This window comes from Mastigoproctus giganteus, chromosome 4, assembly GCF_048544385.1.
Source record: "Mastigoproctus giganteus isolate SK-2022 chromosome 4, ASM4854438v1, whole genome shotgun sequence".
NCBI classification, from domain to species: Eukaryota; Metazoa; Arthropoda; class Arachnida; order Uropygi; family Thelyphonidae; genus Mastigoproctus; species Mastigoproctus giganteus.
This window is the reverse complement of record NC_143578.1, coordinates 22255026-22276414: the sequence shown is the minus strand read 5'-3', so window position 1 is coordinate 22276414 and position 21389 is coordinate 22255026. Positions and strand designations below refer to the sequence as shown.

The 21389-nt window shown below is 36.6% G+C and overlaps 1 protein-coding gene across 1 annotated transcript in view; it reads right to left on the bottom strand.

The window, feature by feature from the left end:
* Positions 1-21389, bottom strand: part of LOC150086460 (uncharacterized) — a 152812-nt gene that overhangs the window by 81719 nt on the left and 49704 nt on the right. The window contains exon 4 of the mRNA XM_090372173.1: positions 17873-18058. Coding sequence (XP_090228299.1) covers positions 17873-18058 — 186 coding nt within the window. The remainder of the gene's footprint in view (positions 1-17872; positions 18059-21389) is intronic.

Sequence of the window (21389 nt, the reverse complement as noted above, 5' to 3'; positions counted from 1 at the left end):
AATTTGCCTCCAATGCCACACTGCTCCAATTTGTGCGGCAGTCTTCCATGTGCAACAGTATCAAAAGCCTTTCTTAGATCCAAGTATATAATATCGAAGTTATTCCTTGCATCCAGTTCTTTTGTGACTGCTTCATAGTATCCAATCAAATTGGTCAGGCAAGATTTTCCCTTAATAAAACCATGCTGTGTCCAAGCTATAACTGAAGTCTTGTCTAGATGATCCTGCAGTGCTTCTTTAACCAGTGCCTCCATTAATTTTCGGGGAACAGGAGTTAAACTCACAGGTCTATAATTACTTGTGTCAGCCTTTGATCCTCCTTTGTGAATTGAGGTCACATTTGCACATCTCCAGCCTATGGGTACCACCCCTGAGTCCAAGGAAGCTCTCATAATTATGGCTACGGGTTTGCTTACTTCCTTTGCTGCCCCTTTAATATAACTGGATAGATCCTATCCACCCCAGGTGCCTTTCTTGTGTTTATCTTCAACAATTTCTCCTCCACTTTACTCTGTTATTACAAGATTATCTAGCTTACTGCCAGAGTTGAATACACTGGCAGTAAATCGGAATGTCTTATAATGGGGGATTTCAACTTGCCAGATATTGACTGGAACTTGTGGGTTGGGCATTCACACACTAGTCAGACTTTTGTGGATTTATTGGATGATTGTTTTCTGCAGCAGAATATTCGAGAGGCAACCGGAGAAAGTAATACTCTTGATCTGGTTATCAGCAGTGATCATTCATGTATTAGGAATTTGCAGATAAAAGAACCACTAGGTGGCAGTGATCACAGTGTACTGACGTGGGATTTACTTAAAGATTTAATTACCATCACGGGTAAAGGAAAGGGTTTTTGCTTCCGTAAAGGCGAGTACAGTGGTCTCCGACAGTTTTTAAATTCTGTACAGTGGGATCAACTGACGATGTTACCAACAGTAAATTCTAAGTGGGAAGCATTCAAGGAATTAATCGTGGAAGCTACTAAAAGTTTCATACCTATTAAGAAATATCGTTCAAGGTTTAGGCCTAAATGGTTGTCAAATGAACTAATGAGACTCGTAACAGAGAAGAAAAATGCATGGGATGCATATAAATTATCAAGCAACTCAGAAGCCTATGGTAGATATAAGTTAATCTGTAATCAGGTCACAAAGGAGGTTCGGCAGGCGAAGGCAGATTACAAGAAATCCTTGGCAAAAGATGCTAAGAAAAACAGCAAGGATTTCTTTACTTATATAAACTCTAAAAGGAAGGGGATGAATCTGATTGGTCCACTTGACATCAATGGTTCGAGTGTTGATGATCCTGCTCAGATAGCAAACAAACTGAATGAGTATTTTGCATCTACATTCACACATGAGGAATTATTAAGGTTTGAAAATGGCAGGTTATCAAATTGTAGCAGTATACTTAATGATTTTGTAATAACTGAAAGCAAAGTGGAGGAGAAATTGTTGAAGTTAAACATAAGAAAAGCACCTGGGGTGGATGGGATCTATCCAGTTATATTAAAGGAGGCGGCAAGGCAACTTAGCAAACTCTTAGCCATAATTATGAGAGCATCCTTGGACTCAGGGGAGGTTCCCACGGACTGGTTGTTGTTATTTGCTTTTTAGGAGCATTAGCAACTAAGGCCATATTGCTCCGGGGATATGCGGTGGTCATTCCCTGACCTTTCCGCATTCTCCGTATTTGGTGGTAGCGGGCTCGAACCCCTGTCTAATGAAGAAGCGTGTACTATGCACTGCTGCTCCTGCCCACCTGGCTACGGAGGCGCCTCCCACGGACTGGAGATGTGCAAATGTATCCCCAATTCACAAAGGGGGATCGAAGGGTGACACGAGTAATTACAGACCAGTTAGTTTAACTTCTGTTCCGGGTAAAATAATGGAGTCGCTGGTTAAAGATGCATTGCAGGATCATCTAGACAAGACTGCAGCAATAATTCAGACACAGCATGGGTTTGTTAAGGGAAAGTCTTGTCTGACAAATTTGATAGGATATTATGATGTGGTTACAAAGGAACTGGATGCAAAAAACAATTTTTATATCATATATTTGGATTTCAGGAAAGCTTTTGACACTGTTGCGCATGGAAGACTATTGCACAAATTGGAGCAGAATGGTATTAAGGGTAAGTTGCTACAATGGATAAAAGGATGGTTAAGTGCGAGAAGACAGAGGGTGGTAATCAATGGGTGCTGCTCTTCTTGGACTAATGTTATTAGTGGAGTCCCACAGGGTTCGGTGTTAGGTCCACTGTTGTTTTGTATATTTATCAATGATATTGATGAAGGTATATCAGGCTTAATATCGAAGTTTGCAGATGATACAAAGGTTGGCAGGGTTGTTAATGACAGTAATGGCAGTCTGCTACTGCAACAGGATCTAGATAATTTGGGCAGATGGGCTAAGAAGTGGCAACTGAAATTTAACCTTGACAAATGCAAAGTACTGCATATGGGTAGAAATAACCCCAGAGAAACGTACCAACTGTGTGGTACTACACTTAAGGTAGTAGAAAATGAAAAAGACCTGGGAGTAATTGTGCAGTCTGATATGAAGTTCTCTGAGCAATGCAGACAGGCTGCCAGGGCAGGTCATGGGGTTTTGTCAATGATATATAGGAATTTTGCTAGCAGGGAAAAGGAGGTGATTATCCCTCTGTATAAGGCAATGGTCAGGCCACGCCTTGAGTACTGCGTACAGGTCTGGAGACCTCATTTTAGGAAGGATCTAGATTTACTTGAGCGGGTACAGAGAAGGGCAACAAGATTGGTGAGGGGAATGAAGGGATTCTCTTACCAAGAGAGGCTTAAGTTCTGCAAATTGCAGTAGCTGGAGACTAGGCACCTGCGCGGTGATCTGATTGAGGTGTATAAGGCCTTGAATGGATTGAGCACGCTGAATTCTGATGGGATCCTTCCACTTGTTCAGATTACGAACCTAAGGGGGCATAAATTCAAATTAAGAAAAGACAGATGTAGAATAGATGTGCGGAAATTTGCCTTTAGCCAGCGGGTGGTTAATTGCTGGAACAAACTTCCATCTGTCGTTGTGGAAGTTGATAGCTTGAATAAATTTAAGGAGGAACTGGACAGGCATTTGGAGGGAATGGTGTGATTTTTTTTTTTTTTTTTTTGGCTGATGCTGCATAAGCTCATACATTTGCTTTCTTGCATCACGTGCCACTACTACTTCTAACTACTACTACTACTACTCAGTGTTGCCATTTTAGCGGTTTTCCCGCTAGATTTAGCGGAATTGCTTCAGGTTTAGCGGATTAAAATATGAAATAGCGGATAGCGGATTTTTTAGCGGGAAGAGTATAAATGTTTAGCATTTTATATATTTTGGCAATGTAACATTTAAATTAAGAAATATTTATTTAACAAATATTAAATTAATTGTTCAAGTAATTATTTAATTAACAATAAAAATATTTCATAATTGAAATGTTTTATCGATATACATCGTAAACACAGTAGGGATATTTCATAGTTTTTTTGTTGTTTTTTTTTATAAAGCGAAGAATCGGTTTTATATTATTCTGGAATTTCCCTGAGGAGAACCCCAACAATTTTACGTAGTTATGCCCGCGGTCAAACGACCTGACCGTTGGGTCATAGCTTTAATTGTTGAATCAAATCTAAAAATGTGGGAAAAATTCTAATGACGCCTTTTTTGAAACCGCGAAGAAATGGCATTGAATAATTTTTATTCGTCGTATTTGATTGGCTTCCAAGAAATGCGATCCCAATTACCGACATAACATTAAAAATCATTTAAAAACTTTCAAACATATTAAGTCAGTAGAAGAACCATTTTCACCTAATAGATCACGCAACCAATCTAAAGTAAATTTTCCCACCAAGAATTTACAAACAGTGGAAGCTGAAGCAAAGTTAAGTTTGTTTGTTGTGCTCACTCGTCAATACTGGCAATAGACCACCTTGGTGAATTATGTAAGAATGCATTCCAAGATCAAACAGCCAAAACTTTAAAAATTCATCGAACAAAATGCAACGGCGTTATAAAATATATCCTACACCCCCACTTTCAGAAAGATTTATTATAGTCAGTGCTCAATGGCTTTTCAAATTATAGTTTGTTACTAGATGAATCAAACGATATTAGTGTAACAAAACTATTAGGTATTGCAATTGTGTATTATGATGAGCAATTCGATAAAAGAGTTTCTACATTCTTAGCTCTTGTAGAATTAGATCAATGTAACGCTGAAAATATTTCAAATTCAATTAAAATAACGCTGGAAAATTTTAAACTTCCTTTAAATAAATTTTCTGTTTATACTCCGGGACGACCAAACGGTCAGAGGAGTTTACAAGATACACAGAATACAAGAAACAGTACCGTATTCAGCAGTCACGGGCTTGAACCCCGGTCACTCAAGGCACGTGTACTTATGCACCCGCGCGCCTGACCACTAGGCTACGGCATCAGAGCCAGTCTGTTTTCAGTATCATTTAATCTATCTTCCATAATTACAATATACCAAAAATAATATGATGAATTAGCTGAAACAATTTAAACCAGAATTTAAATAATTTGTGGGCACTGGGACAGATAATGCTAGCGTTATGATTGGAGTTAATAATAGCGTTTATACACATTTGAAGTCCGATGTACCGAAATTGATATTAATTAAATGCGTATGTCATTCTTTGCAATTAGCAGTATCTCATGCAACCCGCGAAACATTCCCTAGAAGTCTAGAATTCATGATCGCTGAAACTTATAATTGGTTAAGTAAATCCACTAACTGACAAAATCAATTCAAATATTTATACAGTGCCATAAACGATGGTGCAGATCCGAAAAAGATAGTTCATTCGTGTCAAACAAGGTGATTATCCATTGAAGTTGCTATAACAAGAATTTTAGAACAGTATATTGAAATAAAAGCCCATTTTGAAATAACTCGTTTGACTGACAAACGTTATACTGCACAACTTCTTTATTCGATGTTCAAAGATGAAAGTAATTTAGCGTAATTTTATTTTTAAAACCTATCTTATCTGAAGTACAAAGAGTAGACAAATCTTTTGAATCAAATTGAAAAAAATGAGCAACAGTATATAAACATTACTCTTGTTAAATGGGAAAACATCAACAATACAATGAAGTTTTGGTCAGAAGTTTAGAAATATCCAGATGCAAGCGGTGAAAATCCATTTAAAGAAATTAGCCAATTTGCATTGGGTATTTTAATTTTGCCATTATCCAATGCAGATGTGGAAAGAATATTCAGCAACTTAAATCTAGTAAAAAACAAAACACGCAACAGAATGAGTGTTGGCATGGTTAATGCAATCTTATCAGTACGATACGGGCTCAAAAGTGTTGTAAAAATTGTTTTACCTGAAGAAGTGCTTCGCAAAATAGGTACACAAGAAGCATATGATGAGGAGATATTGAATTTCGAAATTAATTTAGATTTTTAGATATTGATTTTATATTAAAAACAGAAAATAAATAACTATTTATATATACTATTTGTTTGTTTGTTTTTATTCACTACAAAGTACAAACAAATGAAAATTTAAAAAATTTGGCGGGTTAAGTGTTAAAAATAGCGGATTTTGAGTATGCGGCTAGCGGGAAATATTATTAAGAGTTGGCAACACTGCTACTACTACACCTCTGGCATTCTCCTCGCTGAATAACTCCTCATGTCTGAATGTCGATGCAAAATATTCATTTAGTTTGTTAGCTACCTGAACAGGATCATCAACAGTTGGACCGTCAATATCAAGAGGACCAATCTGATTGATCCCCTTCCTTCTAGAGTTTACATAAGTAAAGAACTCTTTGCTGTTTTTCTTTGCATCCCTTGCCAAAGATTTTTCGTAATCTGTCTTCGCCTGCCTAACCTCCTTTGTAACTTGGTTACAGATCAACTTATATCTATCATAGGCTTCTGTGTCACGTGTTAATTTATATGTATCCCATGCATTTTTCTTCTCTGCCATATGTCTCATTAGTTCATCTGACATCCATTTAGGCCTAAACCTTGAACAATATTTCTTAGTTGGTACGTAAAGCCTAGTAGCTTCCAAGATAAGTTTTTTGAATGCTTCCCATTTTGAATTTGCTGTTGGTAACATTATCAGTTGGTCCCACTGTATAGAATTTAAATACTGTCTCAGAACACCTTAGTCACCTTTACGAAAGCAAAAACCCTTCCCTTTACCCCTGATGGTAGTTACCTCTTTAAGTAAATCCCACTTCAGCATACTGTGATCACTGCCACCTAATGGTTCCTCTATCTGCGGATTCTTAATGCATGAAGAATCACTACTGTTAATCAAATCAAGAGTATTACTCCCTCTAGTTGCCTCCCTAACATGCTGATATAGAAAACAATCATTCAATAAAACCACAAAAGCCTTGCTAGTGTGTGAGTGACCAACCTACAAATTCCAGTCAATATCTGGGAAATTAAAATCCCCCATTATAAGACTCTCTGATTTACTGGCCCACTATTTCCCTGTACAGTTTCTTATTATACTCATCAGAGTCATTAGGCCTATAGCACACTCCTACTCTCAATTTTGATCTCCCAATGCTTATGTCACACCAAACTGACTCTACACTGCACTGTCCAGCGATGTCAACTGGCTTCACTTCCTTGGATTTTATGTTTCTTAACTAACATCATAACCCCTCCTCCCTTCCTATCCTGTCTATCTTTTCTGTAGACGTTGTACTCCCCAAATTCCAGTTCTGCATTCCTTATATCTGTGTGACACCACGTCTCTGATATCCCAACAATATCTGCCTTTGATGCTTTGAGCAATACCTCAAATTCATCAAATTTATTTACCAAACTCCTAGCATTGGTGTACACGCAAGTATACATGCACCTGTTCTTTTTCTTAGCTACCCTAACACAACCCATGTGTTTACTTGTACCGCAATGACTCCTAGCAGTCTGAAATATCCTGCGTCTTGTTTTCCAGGCTTCTGCTCATTCCAATAGAATGCAATGCAAAAGAAGTTCCCTTCCTAAAGAACTCCTCATGCATGAATGTAGATACAAAATACTATTTAGTTTATCAGCAAACTGAGCAGGATCATCAACAGTTAAACCACTGACACTGAGTGAAGAAATGTGATTCAATGCCCCGCTACCCTTCTACTGTTAATATAAGGAAAAAAGTCTTTGCTTTTCTTGGCATTCATTGCCAGACTTCTTGTAATTTGACTTAGCTTGCCTAACCTCCATTGTGACTTCATTACAGACTACTTATATCCACCACAGGCTTTTGTATCACCTGATAATTTATTTGCATCCCTTACATTTTCCTTTTATGCCACAGGTCTCATCAGTTCATCTGACATCCATTTAGGTCTAAGCCTAAAACAGTATTTCTCAGTTGGTAGGAAAAGCCTAGTAGCTTCTATGATTATGTCTTTGAATGCTTTCCATTTAGAAATTACTGTTGGTAACATTTTTTTAAATTCTGTACAGTGGGACCATCATCAGATGGCCTCACTGCACAGAATTTACATGATGTAAGGGTGACCACAGTAGTCACCCTTATGAAAGCAAAAGCCTTTCCCTTTAACCTTGACAGTAGTTATATCTTTAAGTAAATCCTACATTAGCACACTGTGATCACTGCCACCCAGAGGGTCTTTTAACTGCAGGTTCTTAATGCATGAAGAACTGCTGCTGCTGATATTCATATCAAAACTACTGCTTCTCTTGTTGCATTTATAACATGCTGCTGTAGTAAACTGTCATCCAACAAACACAGAAAAGCCTTACTGACAAGTTCCATTCAATATCTGAAAAGGTAAAAATCCTCCACTATAAGACATTCTGATTTATTGGCCTGTTCTATTTTTCTGTATAGTTGTTGTCAGTGCTTTTTTTGGGATGGTACATCATACCGGCACTTTTATTAACAGTGATGTAGGACATTTGGATGCAATGCACTTCGAAATTTATAATATTCCATAAATTTTTTCACATGTAGTAGTAGTGGCATGTGATGCAAGAAAGCAAGTGTATGAGTTTATGCAGCATCAGCCAAAAAAAAATCACACCATTCCCTCCAAATGCCTGTCCAGTTCCTCCTTAAATTTATTCAACCTATCAACTTCCACAACGACAGATGGAAGTGTGTTCCAGCAATTAACCACCCGCTGGCTAAAGGCAAATTTCCGCACATCTATTCTACATCTGTCCTTTCTTAATTTGAATTTATGCCCCTTTAGGTTCGTAATCTGAACAAGTGGAAGGATCCCATAATATTTATAATATTCCATAAATTTTTTCACATGTTTACCTACTATTCAAATAAGCTTAAAATGATTTAACTAAATTTGCATTTTTACTGTCTCTTGTTAAGATATTTTCTATATAAAACTGTATAACCATTTTTATAATTCTAAATTACTCAGTCAGACCTCTGTTTAATTATTTTGAATTCCCCTTGGAAATTACATTTAAAATAGTTTCCGTTCAGAGAAGAAAATTTTAATGTAGCGAACGATTTAGGACAAAATTAACTCTATTTGGCCTGTTTGCATTTCTGGCCTTTAGGCAATTAGTGCTGCTGTGCTAATTAAGAGAGCTAAAGGGATTAGCATTCTATAACTTAGTGGTACCTGGTAAAACCTATCCGACCACCTGTCCCACATACAGAGAAGTCTTGCTGGTCAAGAATGAGCAGATCAAGGAGTATTCCCAATGGGATCTGCTCCACCTTCTACTGCAGTGGTGTCCAACTTTTTTCAGTACGGGGGCCATATTCAAAAAAATTCAAAGTAAGATTTGTGTAGTGTGTTACATTTGCCATATCTTGTTGCATGTAAAAGTAAAATTGAAAATATTCAAAAATTTTATTAAGTACAATACACAATTACATTTACTGAACAAAACATTTCATTAGAAAATGTTTTTGATAATTAACTAAATTTAAAATGCTGTTTTAGTTCACTTTCCTCATGGGCCGTAGGTTGGACACCGCCATGAATCAATTGCAAGCACCCCATTCGAGAATTAGAAAAGTGAATTTCTTTTACTGCGACAAATAATCATCTGTTGTTTCGCAGGAGTGCGTTATCCACATTTATTTGGTGAAAGTGAAGTTAGAAAATTGTCAATTTTCTAACTTCACTTTATTTCATTACAGTTTCATTTCATTACAATTAAATGAAAGAGATACAATTCATGGATTTCAGGAATACTTAACTGATAAGAAGGTTTCAGAAGAATTGAAGAATTTGATGAACACTCTGAGTTGATGTTGATGTTGTTGTTGTTTTTAGGAGCATTAGCAACTAAGGCCATATTGCTCCGGGAATACATGGTGGTCATTCCCTGACCTTTCTGCATCCTCTGTATTTGGTGGGCACAGGCTCGAACCCTGGTCTAACCAAGACGCGTGTGCTACGCACTGCTGCTCTTTCCCACCTGGCTACAGAGGCACCCAACACTCTGAGTACGATACCAATTTTATTGAGTGAATGTGAACAAAGATTTTTACAAATGAATCTGATTTCCAGCCCAACCAGTGCTTCGTTGATGACAAAAACAGTTTCTTCACTACTGTTTCTTAAAACTGTAGGCCCACCGCTGACCCACTGTGATCCAGCAAAATATGTCGATTCGTGGCTGCTTCGGAAACATCATTTGCTAACCGACACACAAAGAGAAGGAAAAGAAGTCAGCATAGGGTGTCGGATGAGAACTTAATAAAAATTTGGAATATTCTACAAAAACTTTATTATGAAATTATTTTTAATTATTTTACTCGCATTTTACTTATTTTTTTTATATACTTGAATAATAAATTTATGCTTAATAAACTGTATTAATATATTTAATTTCTTGTTCTTATTCTAAAAACATTACTACTAAAGTAACAATATTAGGGGAAAAAAATTTTAGAGTACATTTCATATCCTTTTAATTTTAAATTTTTCCTGATAGCAAAGAATGAGTACAGGCACTTATTTTTTTACAAAAAAAAGCACTGGTTGTCATTACACTGAACACAATCATTAGGCCTATAACACACTCCTACTCTCATTTTTGTTTTCCCAGTCTTGTCTTATGTCACATCAAACTGACTCAACGTTGCACTGGCCACCCATGTCAATTAGATGCACTGCCTTAGATTTTATGATTTTTAACTAAGAGCATAATCCTCCCCACCCTGTCCTGTCTATCCTTTCTGTACACATTGCACTCCCCATATTCAAATTCTGCATCCATTATGTCTGAATCTGAATGATACCATGTCTCTGACATCCCCACATTTGCATTTGATGACTTAGTTAATCAGTACTTCAAATTTATCAAATTTATTTACTATGCTCCTAGCATTAGTGTCTATGCAACTATATGTTCACCTGACCTTACTCTTAGTTACCCTAAGAAGTCCATGTATTTACTTGTTTCATGATGATCCCTAGCAGGGATTGAAATCCCAGACACTTTGCTTTCCAGGCTGCTGCATGTTCCAATAGAGGCAGTGCAAGAGTCACTTTCACTTCTGCCCGTGGCTCTAGTTAATCTATTTGTCTGTGAATCCCCTCCCCACCAAAACTATCAGTTTTTCAACCCACCTTACACTGAATAGCATCAGCAAATATTTTTGCACCTTTTCTATTTAAGTGTATCCCATCCCTGTAAAAACAGTCACTCCTGTTAACAAGTACATACCATGCTGAGAAAAATTCTACCCCCATGAGCCTTGCATGGTCTCTCCAGGGCCAAACTGATTGACAAGGCTCTCAACTTATTATTATTATTATTATTATTATTATTATTAGTCATATGGTACAAGGAAGCCTGAGGCTTATGCTGCACCAGCCAAAACAAAAAAAAAAAAAAAAAAATTCCCGAGTTACCCCCATGTGTGTGTGTGTGTGTGTGTGTGTGTGTGTGAGAGAGAGAGAGAGAGAGAGAGAGAGAGAGAGAGAGAGAGAGAGAGGGGTATCACCAAGAAAGAGAAGAATGATGATGTCCAGCTCAGGACCCTGGGTTTGCCAAGCCCATACTCACCAGATGTGAGCCCCTGGGGTTAAGTTTAATCCTAACTTGCAACTTTTTCCCAACGTTGCCCTGTATTTATTAGGTAACTCCTCAGATCTTCTACTCTTAAAATGATTAGTGTCCAAGTGTACCACCTTCCATGCCCTTAAAAGTTGATATCTTCTCTACAGAGTTATCCACTTTTGTCTCTGGCAGTCATACTCTGGTCCTATTCCAGCAATCCTTTTTGCACAATATATTTCCTGTTTTCCTGACAATAGAGGCACCGACAATAACTACCTCCTGTGGGACCAGAACATTCTGCTTGGGGATTGCTGCTGTGTTTCCTGGTGCACATGTGAATAATGTGGCATTGAATTGGGCAGTTGAGAGCTTAATGGACCCCAATTTTAATTCATTCAAGTGCATTCACATCAAGCTCTCATTAATGAACATCAGAACTCTGAATTCATGCCTAATTTTCTCATGATTATACTGAACACAACATGATAAAATGTTGTGTTCAGCATAGGTCCACAAACATCACACAAGTAGCACATTTTGTATTTCATTAGACTGAGATTCAGTTCTCTCCTAAGCCACGGCTCAAGGTAGCAGTAGCCTATTGTTTTGCTGTTCTAGTCTGAGGCATGATTTATGTTTAAATTCAATTTGACTTGAGAATAATACACTAACTGATATTATCTGTATGAACCACAAATTCCTTGTAGGGATATACAAATTTATTTAACATAAAAGTTTACTTTCAACAATTTCTCTGTTAGCCTATAAGGTTCCTCTTGACCTTATCTGCAGCTTACCTTCAGGACCCAAAATGCTTAATCAAGACTAAGTCACCTATACCCAATGGTTTTAACTCACTTATTCTGTTTACAAATTTGCGCAATTTTCACTGGTTTGTTCAATTCATTAGGCCAAATTGCTCATTAAACTATTGTATATTTTCATCTACATGTTGATAAACAGTGGTCCAATTAATGTCACATAAATCTGTCAAAAATGTGGGGTCACATCCATAGAGAATAAAACACATTTTTTCCCTCACAATACAATGCACAGATGAGTTATAACAAAAGCATATCTGTTTTATATAATTGCCTTATCCTTCATTTTATGTTCTTCACAGAACATAAAGTTAATTTATTCAGTTACTCGATTATTCCATTACATTGGAACCTAAGCACTGTTGTAAAAGTTTTCATAATAATGACCATAATACTACAAGTCTGAAAGAGCAGGAGTTCTAGCATAAAATTTGCCCCTCTGTCAGTCAATATGGTTTATGGATAGCCAAATATACAAATTATGTTGTCAATTAATTGTAAGGGTCAACATTCTCAGATCCTCAATCTGCAACAGGCATAAACTCAGCCCATCTAGAAAACATACTGATTACCACAAGAATAAATCTGTTTCCAAAATCAGTAACGGGCAAAGGTCCTGCAATATTGTGAGCAATAAACCGAAAGTGTATTGAGAGTGTGCAACAACAGAATGTCCAAACACTCTGTTTCTGGAATGAATGTTTGTCAAGATATGTTCTGGAATGAACGTATGTTGACAAGCAGTTGCTGGATGCTGTACCACAACATTCTGGACAAAGTGTGTGTATCAAAGGAAATCATCCACACAACATTTTTGAACTGTACATATCTTTTTTTACAATAATGTACTGTATTATTTTAACTGTGTATAAAGTGTACTGGGTTTAAACTGTAAAGGTGGTAAAAATGTAACTGTAAACGGTCTGGTATGTTTTATAATGAAATCATCTTAATTAACTTGTACTGATATTATCAGCAGTCATATTAGGGCAACTACATATGCTAATAAAAAAACGAGAACATATTTTAAATAAAAAAACTAGCTTAGAAAAGTGTGTTAACATCACTGATAAAAAAAAAAGTTTCATTTTGTTGTTTATTGACCAGTGTTATATGCACATGCTGAAAAACATGAATTGAAAATTAGTGTGCATCTCCTGCATTCAATTATAGAAGCATAGGCTCTTAATGTTTTATGGCAGCACAACCAGCCATTACGCTCACTGGCCTTATAGCATGAAAGAGTCTGGCTGGCATTCAATCATTGAAATGGGTTTTTCAATTGACATTTCATTCATTGCCAAAGATAATAAGATTGTTTGTTATTTGATTTTTAGGAGCATTAGCAACTAAGGCCATATTGCTCCGGGAATATGCGGTGGTGGTCATTCCCTTGACCTTTCCGCATCCTCCGTATTTGGTGGTGACGGGCTTGAACCTCGGTCTAATCAAGAAGCGTGTGCTATGCACTGCTGCTCCTTCCCACCTGGCTATGGAAGCGCAAGATAATAAGAATCTAATAAAAAAAATAAAATAAGGAAGATAACAAAAGCAAGAATCTCAACAGCTTAAAAGGAATACTTTCAAACTCCCTTTGAAAATATGAATTAGCAATTAAGCCTTTCGATGCACAGTTTAGCAGATAAAACATTTTAGTCATAGTTATAGTGTTCTTTTACATTAAATCTCCACATCAGCTATCTTTAAATGGGCCACTATCCATTTAAATTCTTGATTTGTATTCCTTTGTAAGAAATAAAAGATACAGTTCTTCAGTATGATAAATCTTATTTATAAAGCTTCAGAATGATAAAGGCAAAAGCATCTGTAGTATACCAGAGGCTTTCCTAAAATGCAATCAAAAAATAAGAATAAGCAATGATACTTCGAATAATTGGTTAGATGGTGCTAGAGTATATAAATGTGGCTGCTAAAGTTACAAGGTATACTTGCATCCTTAATGTGGATGTGAAAAAAATAAATAAATAAAGCTTAAGTAAACAAGAACAATAAGCAAAATGATAAATTTACAGGTATGACTACAATCAGAAATATACTGTTTAGTAGTCTCTACATAATATGAAATGGCAAAAAAGCTTTTAAGACTTACAACTAATATTTTTAGTATCTGATTAACATCAGTGACATTTTAACAGCTTTTCCACCAAAGATAATCAATCAAAAATAATCAACAATAATCAATCAAAAATAATCAATGATAAATTAACAAACAGGAGGAAAGTTCAATAGTCACTGGAGTTTTGTCAAAGCTTATTTGCTATATAGAATCACATGTCAAAGATATTATTACATTATTATGCATTTTGAGTTGGTTTAAATAAAATAAAAAACTAAACAAGCTCTGTGATCACAAAAGACATTCTACACATACTCCTGATGCTCTTGACATGCCATAATATTCACAGCCATTTGGTCAGCCCAACAGGAACCAGTGGATTATGCCAACAACAAGCTAATAACTAGGTTTGTCTGATCTTGCATGGTACCGGTGGCTCTCTACATATTGGAAATCTGGTTCTCTGCCTCTCCAACCTACCTGCAGCAGTTCTTGGAGCTTGAGTATTCGCTTTGATCCCTCAGTAGGACTTCAGGACATCCCATTACTATCTCTAGGGCTATACTACATTCACTGCATGGAATGACCCCTTGGAAACAAATCATAACCACTCACAACATAATTACCCTCTCTAAGTTTATTTCAGGTAGACTAGATGTTCCCAGCATTGACAGCCTTATCATTCTGCCCAAGAATAACAGAAGAATAACTAACCAGCAAACATCTATGATCTGACTTGCCCACAACCAAATCAGCTTGCTCAGTCATATGTTCCCAGCAAACACAATTGAACCCTTGAACAACTTAAATTTCAATCCTGAGGTGATTTGCATGGACAAGGCCTACAGATCAAAAGTTTTTGCTGATATTTATGTGATCTTGCAATTTAAGACCTTTCATTTCACCATCGCTTTCTGTGGTAGAGGATGATCATCTGTGTTCCTTCTCCTGTTCTGGACGGCCTACGGCATCTTGCCAGCATCCCCGCACGCTTCTTGAATGGATGCTGAATGTATTTAGAGGCTCACATCTGGTGAGTATGGGCTTGGCACACCCAGGGTCCTGAGATGGATATCATCATTCTTCTCTTTTTTTGGTGATTCCCTTCTACTTTTCTCTCTCTCTCTCTCTCTCTCTCTCTCTTTTTTTGGCTACATGGTGCAAGGAAGCCTCAGGCTTCCTTGCACCATGTAGCTAATAATAATAATAATACCAGTTGACCAAAGAAAGTGCACCATACTATAAGTACGAACCCCAGGCAGTACTAGAGACCCGAACCCACAAGCTGTACTGGGACCATGCCATAATAATGGATAAGACCACCCCGCACAACAGATCGGACATAACCCTTGTGGATAAGATGGAAAAGGCTACCTACCTGATTGACATAGCAGTGCCAAACACTAGCAATGTCCAGAAAATCCATGAGGAAAAAATTAGGAAGTACACGAGATCAAGGAGATCTGGCATATGCAAGAAGTATCAACCATCCCAATCATCATGTGTCAACCATTGGTATGGTATCAAAGACTCTACATAGCAGTCTACCAGCAATAGGTCTCCCAGAGAACACCTACAAGGAACTCCAGAAAGTCACAATCCTGAACACCTGTAGGATAGTCAGAGATTTTCTCAACCGACAGTAACACCAGACATTACAACCACCCTGTATACTTGGTAGCAATACCTGTCATGGAGTGGAATCCCCCAATCAGGGAGAAATCATATATATAAGAGCAACAATAACAATAATAATAATAATTTATATTGAACATATTCTGTCTTAGCCTTCTGTAATTAATTTATTGACTGGATCTCTGTATCTTTTATTTTACTCAATATAGCAATACAGATAGTGCATTAATTTTTTATAGTTTTGTTTACCTTCCTAGCATTTGATTGTTGTCCAGGGGTGGATGTAACTTTCCTTTACCTGAATTAAATAAATAAATAAATAATAATCCTATATAAATTTTCACTTTGCAAGTATACAAAGACTGCAAGATGAAAGCCACAGCCCATACCAATTTAGACAATCATCACACATGTGATGATTGTCTGATTCTTTCACACTCATGGTGAGAGTGTTGACTGCTTTGTAGAAATCATTGGCATGCTCAATGTTCTGAAAAGCAAAATAGAAGGCACAGATCTGATGAGAAAGAGTGTAGCAATTAGTCGACAAGTAATGTCCAGTCAGACTAACAGCCAAGTTCAAAGAAAAGATCCAGGTCTGTTGTACAATTCTGGTTGAACAAAGGAGGCAAGAAGCATTATAGTTTGTCCATGAGAAATTTTCATTTTGTAAATGTGAATTATATTGGTGGAAAGACCAGCAGACACACACATGCAAGATGACTTGCTCCAAAGTCTCTCCACAGTATTATCATGCTGGCAGATAATATATTGTGCACAGTATTACTTGACATGGCTTATAAATGAGCAAAATTTTGATGAGGTTTCAACACAACAATTTTAATGGTTCCCTTGTCAGTATAGACTTACAGCTGGGAGAATTAATGGCCAATATTTATGGGTATATAAACAATAAAATTTATTGTATATAAAATATCTTACAAGTTGGTAGATTACACCCCCTCTCACATTTTATCATAGGCCATTAACCATGTGTTCATGCATATCTTTAACATAAAAGTATAATGACAAGGTCCCAGTGTATTACATCTTATAATCACCATAGGAAGATAAAAAGCTTAAAAAGGACAAAACATCCAAAGAGCTGTAAAATCTTTAAATATCACAAGTTCTGTCTACTTATATTCAGTTCTCCCCCCCACTTCTTCCCCTCAGCTTAGTCAGAAAAATCATATGTAAGACTTCCAATTTGAAAATCTTTGATATTCAAATCACTTTGTATAACTATAGTGTATACAAGAGGATATTTGAGGATATTATATGCAAGGCAGTATCTGAAAAGCAACAGCACTGACAACACTGATTGCCTCTAATGATCATGATCAATAAGGTGCATGTGATATGTTGTAATATTATATCTGATGAATTAATAATGCAACAGTTACGATTGTATTTCACTGAGTTACATTCAAAGCTTATTTCTGAAACCTATTTTCCAATGCTTGCAGTGAATGATATTTCATGTTTTAAGACAATAGAATTTTGTGTAAAGCTGGAAATTAATTCACCTACAGAAAGTCTTCAGTGCAAAAAAAAATTAACAGGGCAACAGTTTTCAGAAAGGAATGCATTTTTGAAGGTAGGGAAAAACCATGGTCAATGCTACCATTATAGAAGTGTATTGAGAAAATTCACTGACTGTTGAATGACAACAGAAGATTATTATTATAGGATTTGTCATTGAAAAGGGTTCAGCACATTGTGACAAAGAAATTAAACATGGGAAGAGTGTGTGGGCAAAATGGCTTCCCAGTAACCTCAGTGATGAGCATGAACAAATGAACATGGAAGCCATGGATCCCAGAAAAATATTACTCTTGAAGAATCAAAGCAGCAGTGAAGTGTAGAAACACAAAAACTCACCTCCACCAAAAAATAGCCACATAGAGTACAACTAAGCAAAGGAAACATGGGCCACTGGTGGGGCATTAGTAGAACACTCACCCAGCACCCTCGACATCATCCTGTTTGATTTCTGGGTGTTTCTGATGCTTAAATGAGCAATGAGGGCACAAATTTGTTTATAATGCAGCAGTGAAGCAAGTAATTGCAGCTACATGTAAGATGTCTGAAAATGACCTATGTTATGTGTTTCTGGGGCAGGTGGAACACTAAAAAAAATGCAAATCACATGAAGGATATTCATTACATTGAAAAAGAGGATATCCCAAAACTAGAGGATGCCTCAGGTACCAATTAATGTGAGTAGTCTCATTACTTTTCAAACATACTTAAGAATAGGTTCAATTTCAGATATTATATCAAAATGTTTACCTCAGTATCAGTAGCATACTGAAGTTCAAGGCACAGTCTAGCAATTAAAAGATGTCTTTGAAAGGCAATTTCATGTTCTACTATAGACGGCAAACAAATCTTTATGCATACATAGGCAAGGCCTTTCCCTTTATCTTTTTGTCCCTTTAATTGCAACTCACAAATTGTTCCTTCAGATATAATGGCCTAGTAAAACAAATGATACAAATAAAATTTAATAGAATATGGCAACACCTTATGACATATTTTTAATATCATAACTAATAAACTAACAACATTGCTGATTCATAATAAATTAATATACATTTATTGTATATAGAAAACAGAATGGATTACTTTTCGGAAAAGTGACACACTACATATAGCCTTAAAAACATACAAACATACATCAGAAGAATAAATTATCACTTAAACATGGTTCTAGTATCTGAAAGAACAGTTACTTGAGAAAAGTTTAGACTCCTGATTTAAAAATACAGCTGGAAGATATATTATCTAAACAGAGATAATCTCTAAAGAACATTCAAGAGCTATATATAAAATGTGAAGTTAAAGATGGCAATTATAAACTGAGGGCTGCTTCCTGTGTGCAAGCAACAATTAACAACTAAAATTAAAAGAAAATTAGAGAATGCCTGCCCTCCAGAGGTGTATTGCTAAAAAAAATAGTACCAGAACACTCATTCTCCAGAAGACTATATGATAATGCCACATCGATTATACAGTAACTGAATCAGACTTCAGACTCACGGTTCATAGAACCAGTTCTAGCATTCAGATCATGGCGAATCAAAATGCAGCATTTGCACGCATCACAGTATATCTCATTCGTTGGATCTCTTTATCTAACACATTGTACTTTAGTAAGAAACGTTCAAGTTTCATTGCAAAATTTATATTTTTGTTTTTAAATAAATTTTTAAAGAAATCTATTAACTTTAAAGATTACTATTAATATATATCTTTAGAAGCAATGGGTAAAATAGATATTTCTCCTTCCCCTTTGATTATGCCATTGTTTCATAATATTAGGTGTATAAATTTAATGATTTCCTTTTATGACATTTAAAAAAAACTACCAGGCCGGCCCAAATACACCACTGGTGCCACCATCCCAGAAAGTATCTCACAGAATTCTGCTGTAAATGGCATTATTGCTGCCTGTATTTGAACAAGAAGGCTACAGAAGAATGTCCTACAGTGTAAACAATAAAATAAAATAAAGATAAGAGCCCGTTTAGTATTAATACTGGCAACGTGATGCAAGGAAGCAGAACTTATATAGCATTAGCAAAAAAAAAAAACACCACTGGAGGGTAGGCATTCTCTATTTTTTTATTTTTGGCTGATGCTGCATAAGCTCATACACTTGCTTTCTTGCATCACATGCCACTGCTACTACTACTACATCTATTCTAATTTAAATTTAAAATCATTCAATATAAATTTGTGTTCACTTAAGTGTGTCACCTATGAACAGGTAAAGATGCCATCAGCATTTAGTTACTTAACCCTTTAAAAGCCTTATACACTTCAATTAAGTCGCCATACAAGCACCTGGTTTCTAGAGAATGAAATTTACAGAACCCTAGTCTTTCCTGGTAAGAACATCTTTTTGCCTTAACTAATCTTTTTGCTCCATTTCTCTGCAAATTCTACAGATATATATCTTTCCTGAAATGTGGTTTCCAAATCTATATGCAGTACAGGCGGGCCTCGATTAACGCGATTAATTCATCCCGCGAGCGCATCGCGCAAAATGGAAATGCATTAATCGAATATAATAACCAATACGAAAAATTATAATTGGTCCTTGACCTTCTGGAATGTCCATAAAGAATTTATAAAATTCATTTTAAATAACTTTTTAACTGTATATAATGTAAAAGATAATGAAAATAATTATGGAATTAAATGTTTATTGCATAAAACAGCGGTTCTTAAACTGTGCGCCGTGGAATATTTTAAATTTTCGAGGGAAACACAGCGATACTCGACATCTGTCAGACACCGCGCGAACTACTAGCTCGAGGTAGTTCACAGTTTTAGCATTTCTTATTAAGTTGTTTGGACCTAACTACTAAACGAAACTATTACGTATTTCTTTTGGTCTGGGTGCGCCTTGAAAAAATTACTGAGACATTAAAGGCGCTGTGAACCGAGAAAGTTTGGGAACCTCTGACATCAAATACACAATGAAGAAATGACTGTTGCGAAAATATTTGAACAGTGTTGACTTTCTCTTTTCATCAATCAATTTCCGATAGCCGACAACAATCTTCTCTGGGCCCTGGCGAAATAAATAGCGCAGAGAACATCAAACCTTTTGTTTGAGGTTCTATGCGATACGAAAGATTTCATCTAATTCTTTTACCGTTATCTCCTTCGCGGTAACATTTTCATCTGGCTCATTTAAAAATTTGAATTTTTAAATGCAAGTCTGCATTGACGTTATTAGCAGGAGACAAACACGTCTTCTTCCGATGGTTGATGGAACACCCCCAAGGCGGGCAGCAGGAAAATGTTTGTTTATTGACCGTACGACTCGTGGTAAGCTTTTCAAAACTTTTTCAACTATCGCATAAAAAAAAAAATCGTGTTAACTGGAAATTTGCATCGTGTAAAGTGGAAAGTGGTATCATTTTTCAAATAGTGTTAACTGAATATCGCGTTAATCGAACTCGCGTTATGCGAGGCCTAGCTGTATTCCAGATGTTGTCTAACCATTGCCTTATACAATGGGATAATCACACTTTTTTCACTGCTGGCCAAGTTCCTATATATCACCAAAAGAACTCCCTTGGGCTATTCTAGCAGTTTGCTTGTGCAGTTCAGAAAATTTCATGTTGTTGTTTTGGTTTTTAGGAGCATTAGCAACTAAGGCCATATTGCTCTGGGAATATGCGGTAATCATTCCATGACCTTTCCGCATCCTCCGTATTTGGTGGTCACGGGCTCGAACCCCGGTCTAATCAAGAAGCATGTGCTATGCACTGCTGCTCCTGCCCACCTGGCTATGGAGGCGCCAAAATTTCATATCAGAGTGTACAACAGTAGTAGTAGCAGTAGTAATAGTGGCATGTGATGCAAGAAAGCAAGCATATGAGCTTATGCAGCATCATCCAAAAAAAAAAAAAAATTGCATAATAATTCCCTCTAAATGTTTGTTCAGTTCCTCCTTAAATTTATTTAACCTATCAACTTCCACAACAGATGAAAGTTTGTTCCAGCAATTAACCACACGCTAGCTAAAGGCAAATTTCTGCACATCTATTCTACAACTGTCTTTCCTCAAATTGAATTTATGCCCCCTTAGGTTCGTAATCTGAACAAGTGGAAGAATCCCATCAGAATTCAGCAAGCTCAACCCATTCAAGGCCTTATACACCTCAATCAGATCATCTCACAGGTGCCTAGTCTCCAGCCGCTGCAATTTGCAGAACTTAAGCCTCTCTTGGTAAGAGGATCCCTTCTTTCCCCTCACTAATCTTGTTGCCCTTCTCTGTACATGCTCAAG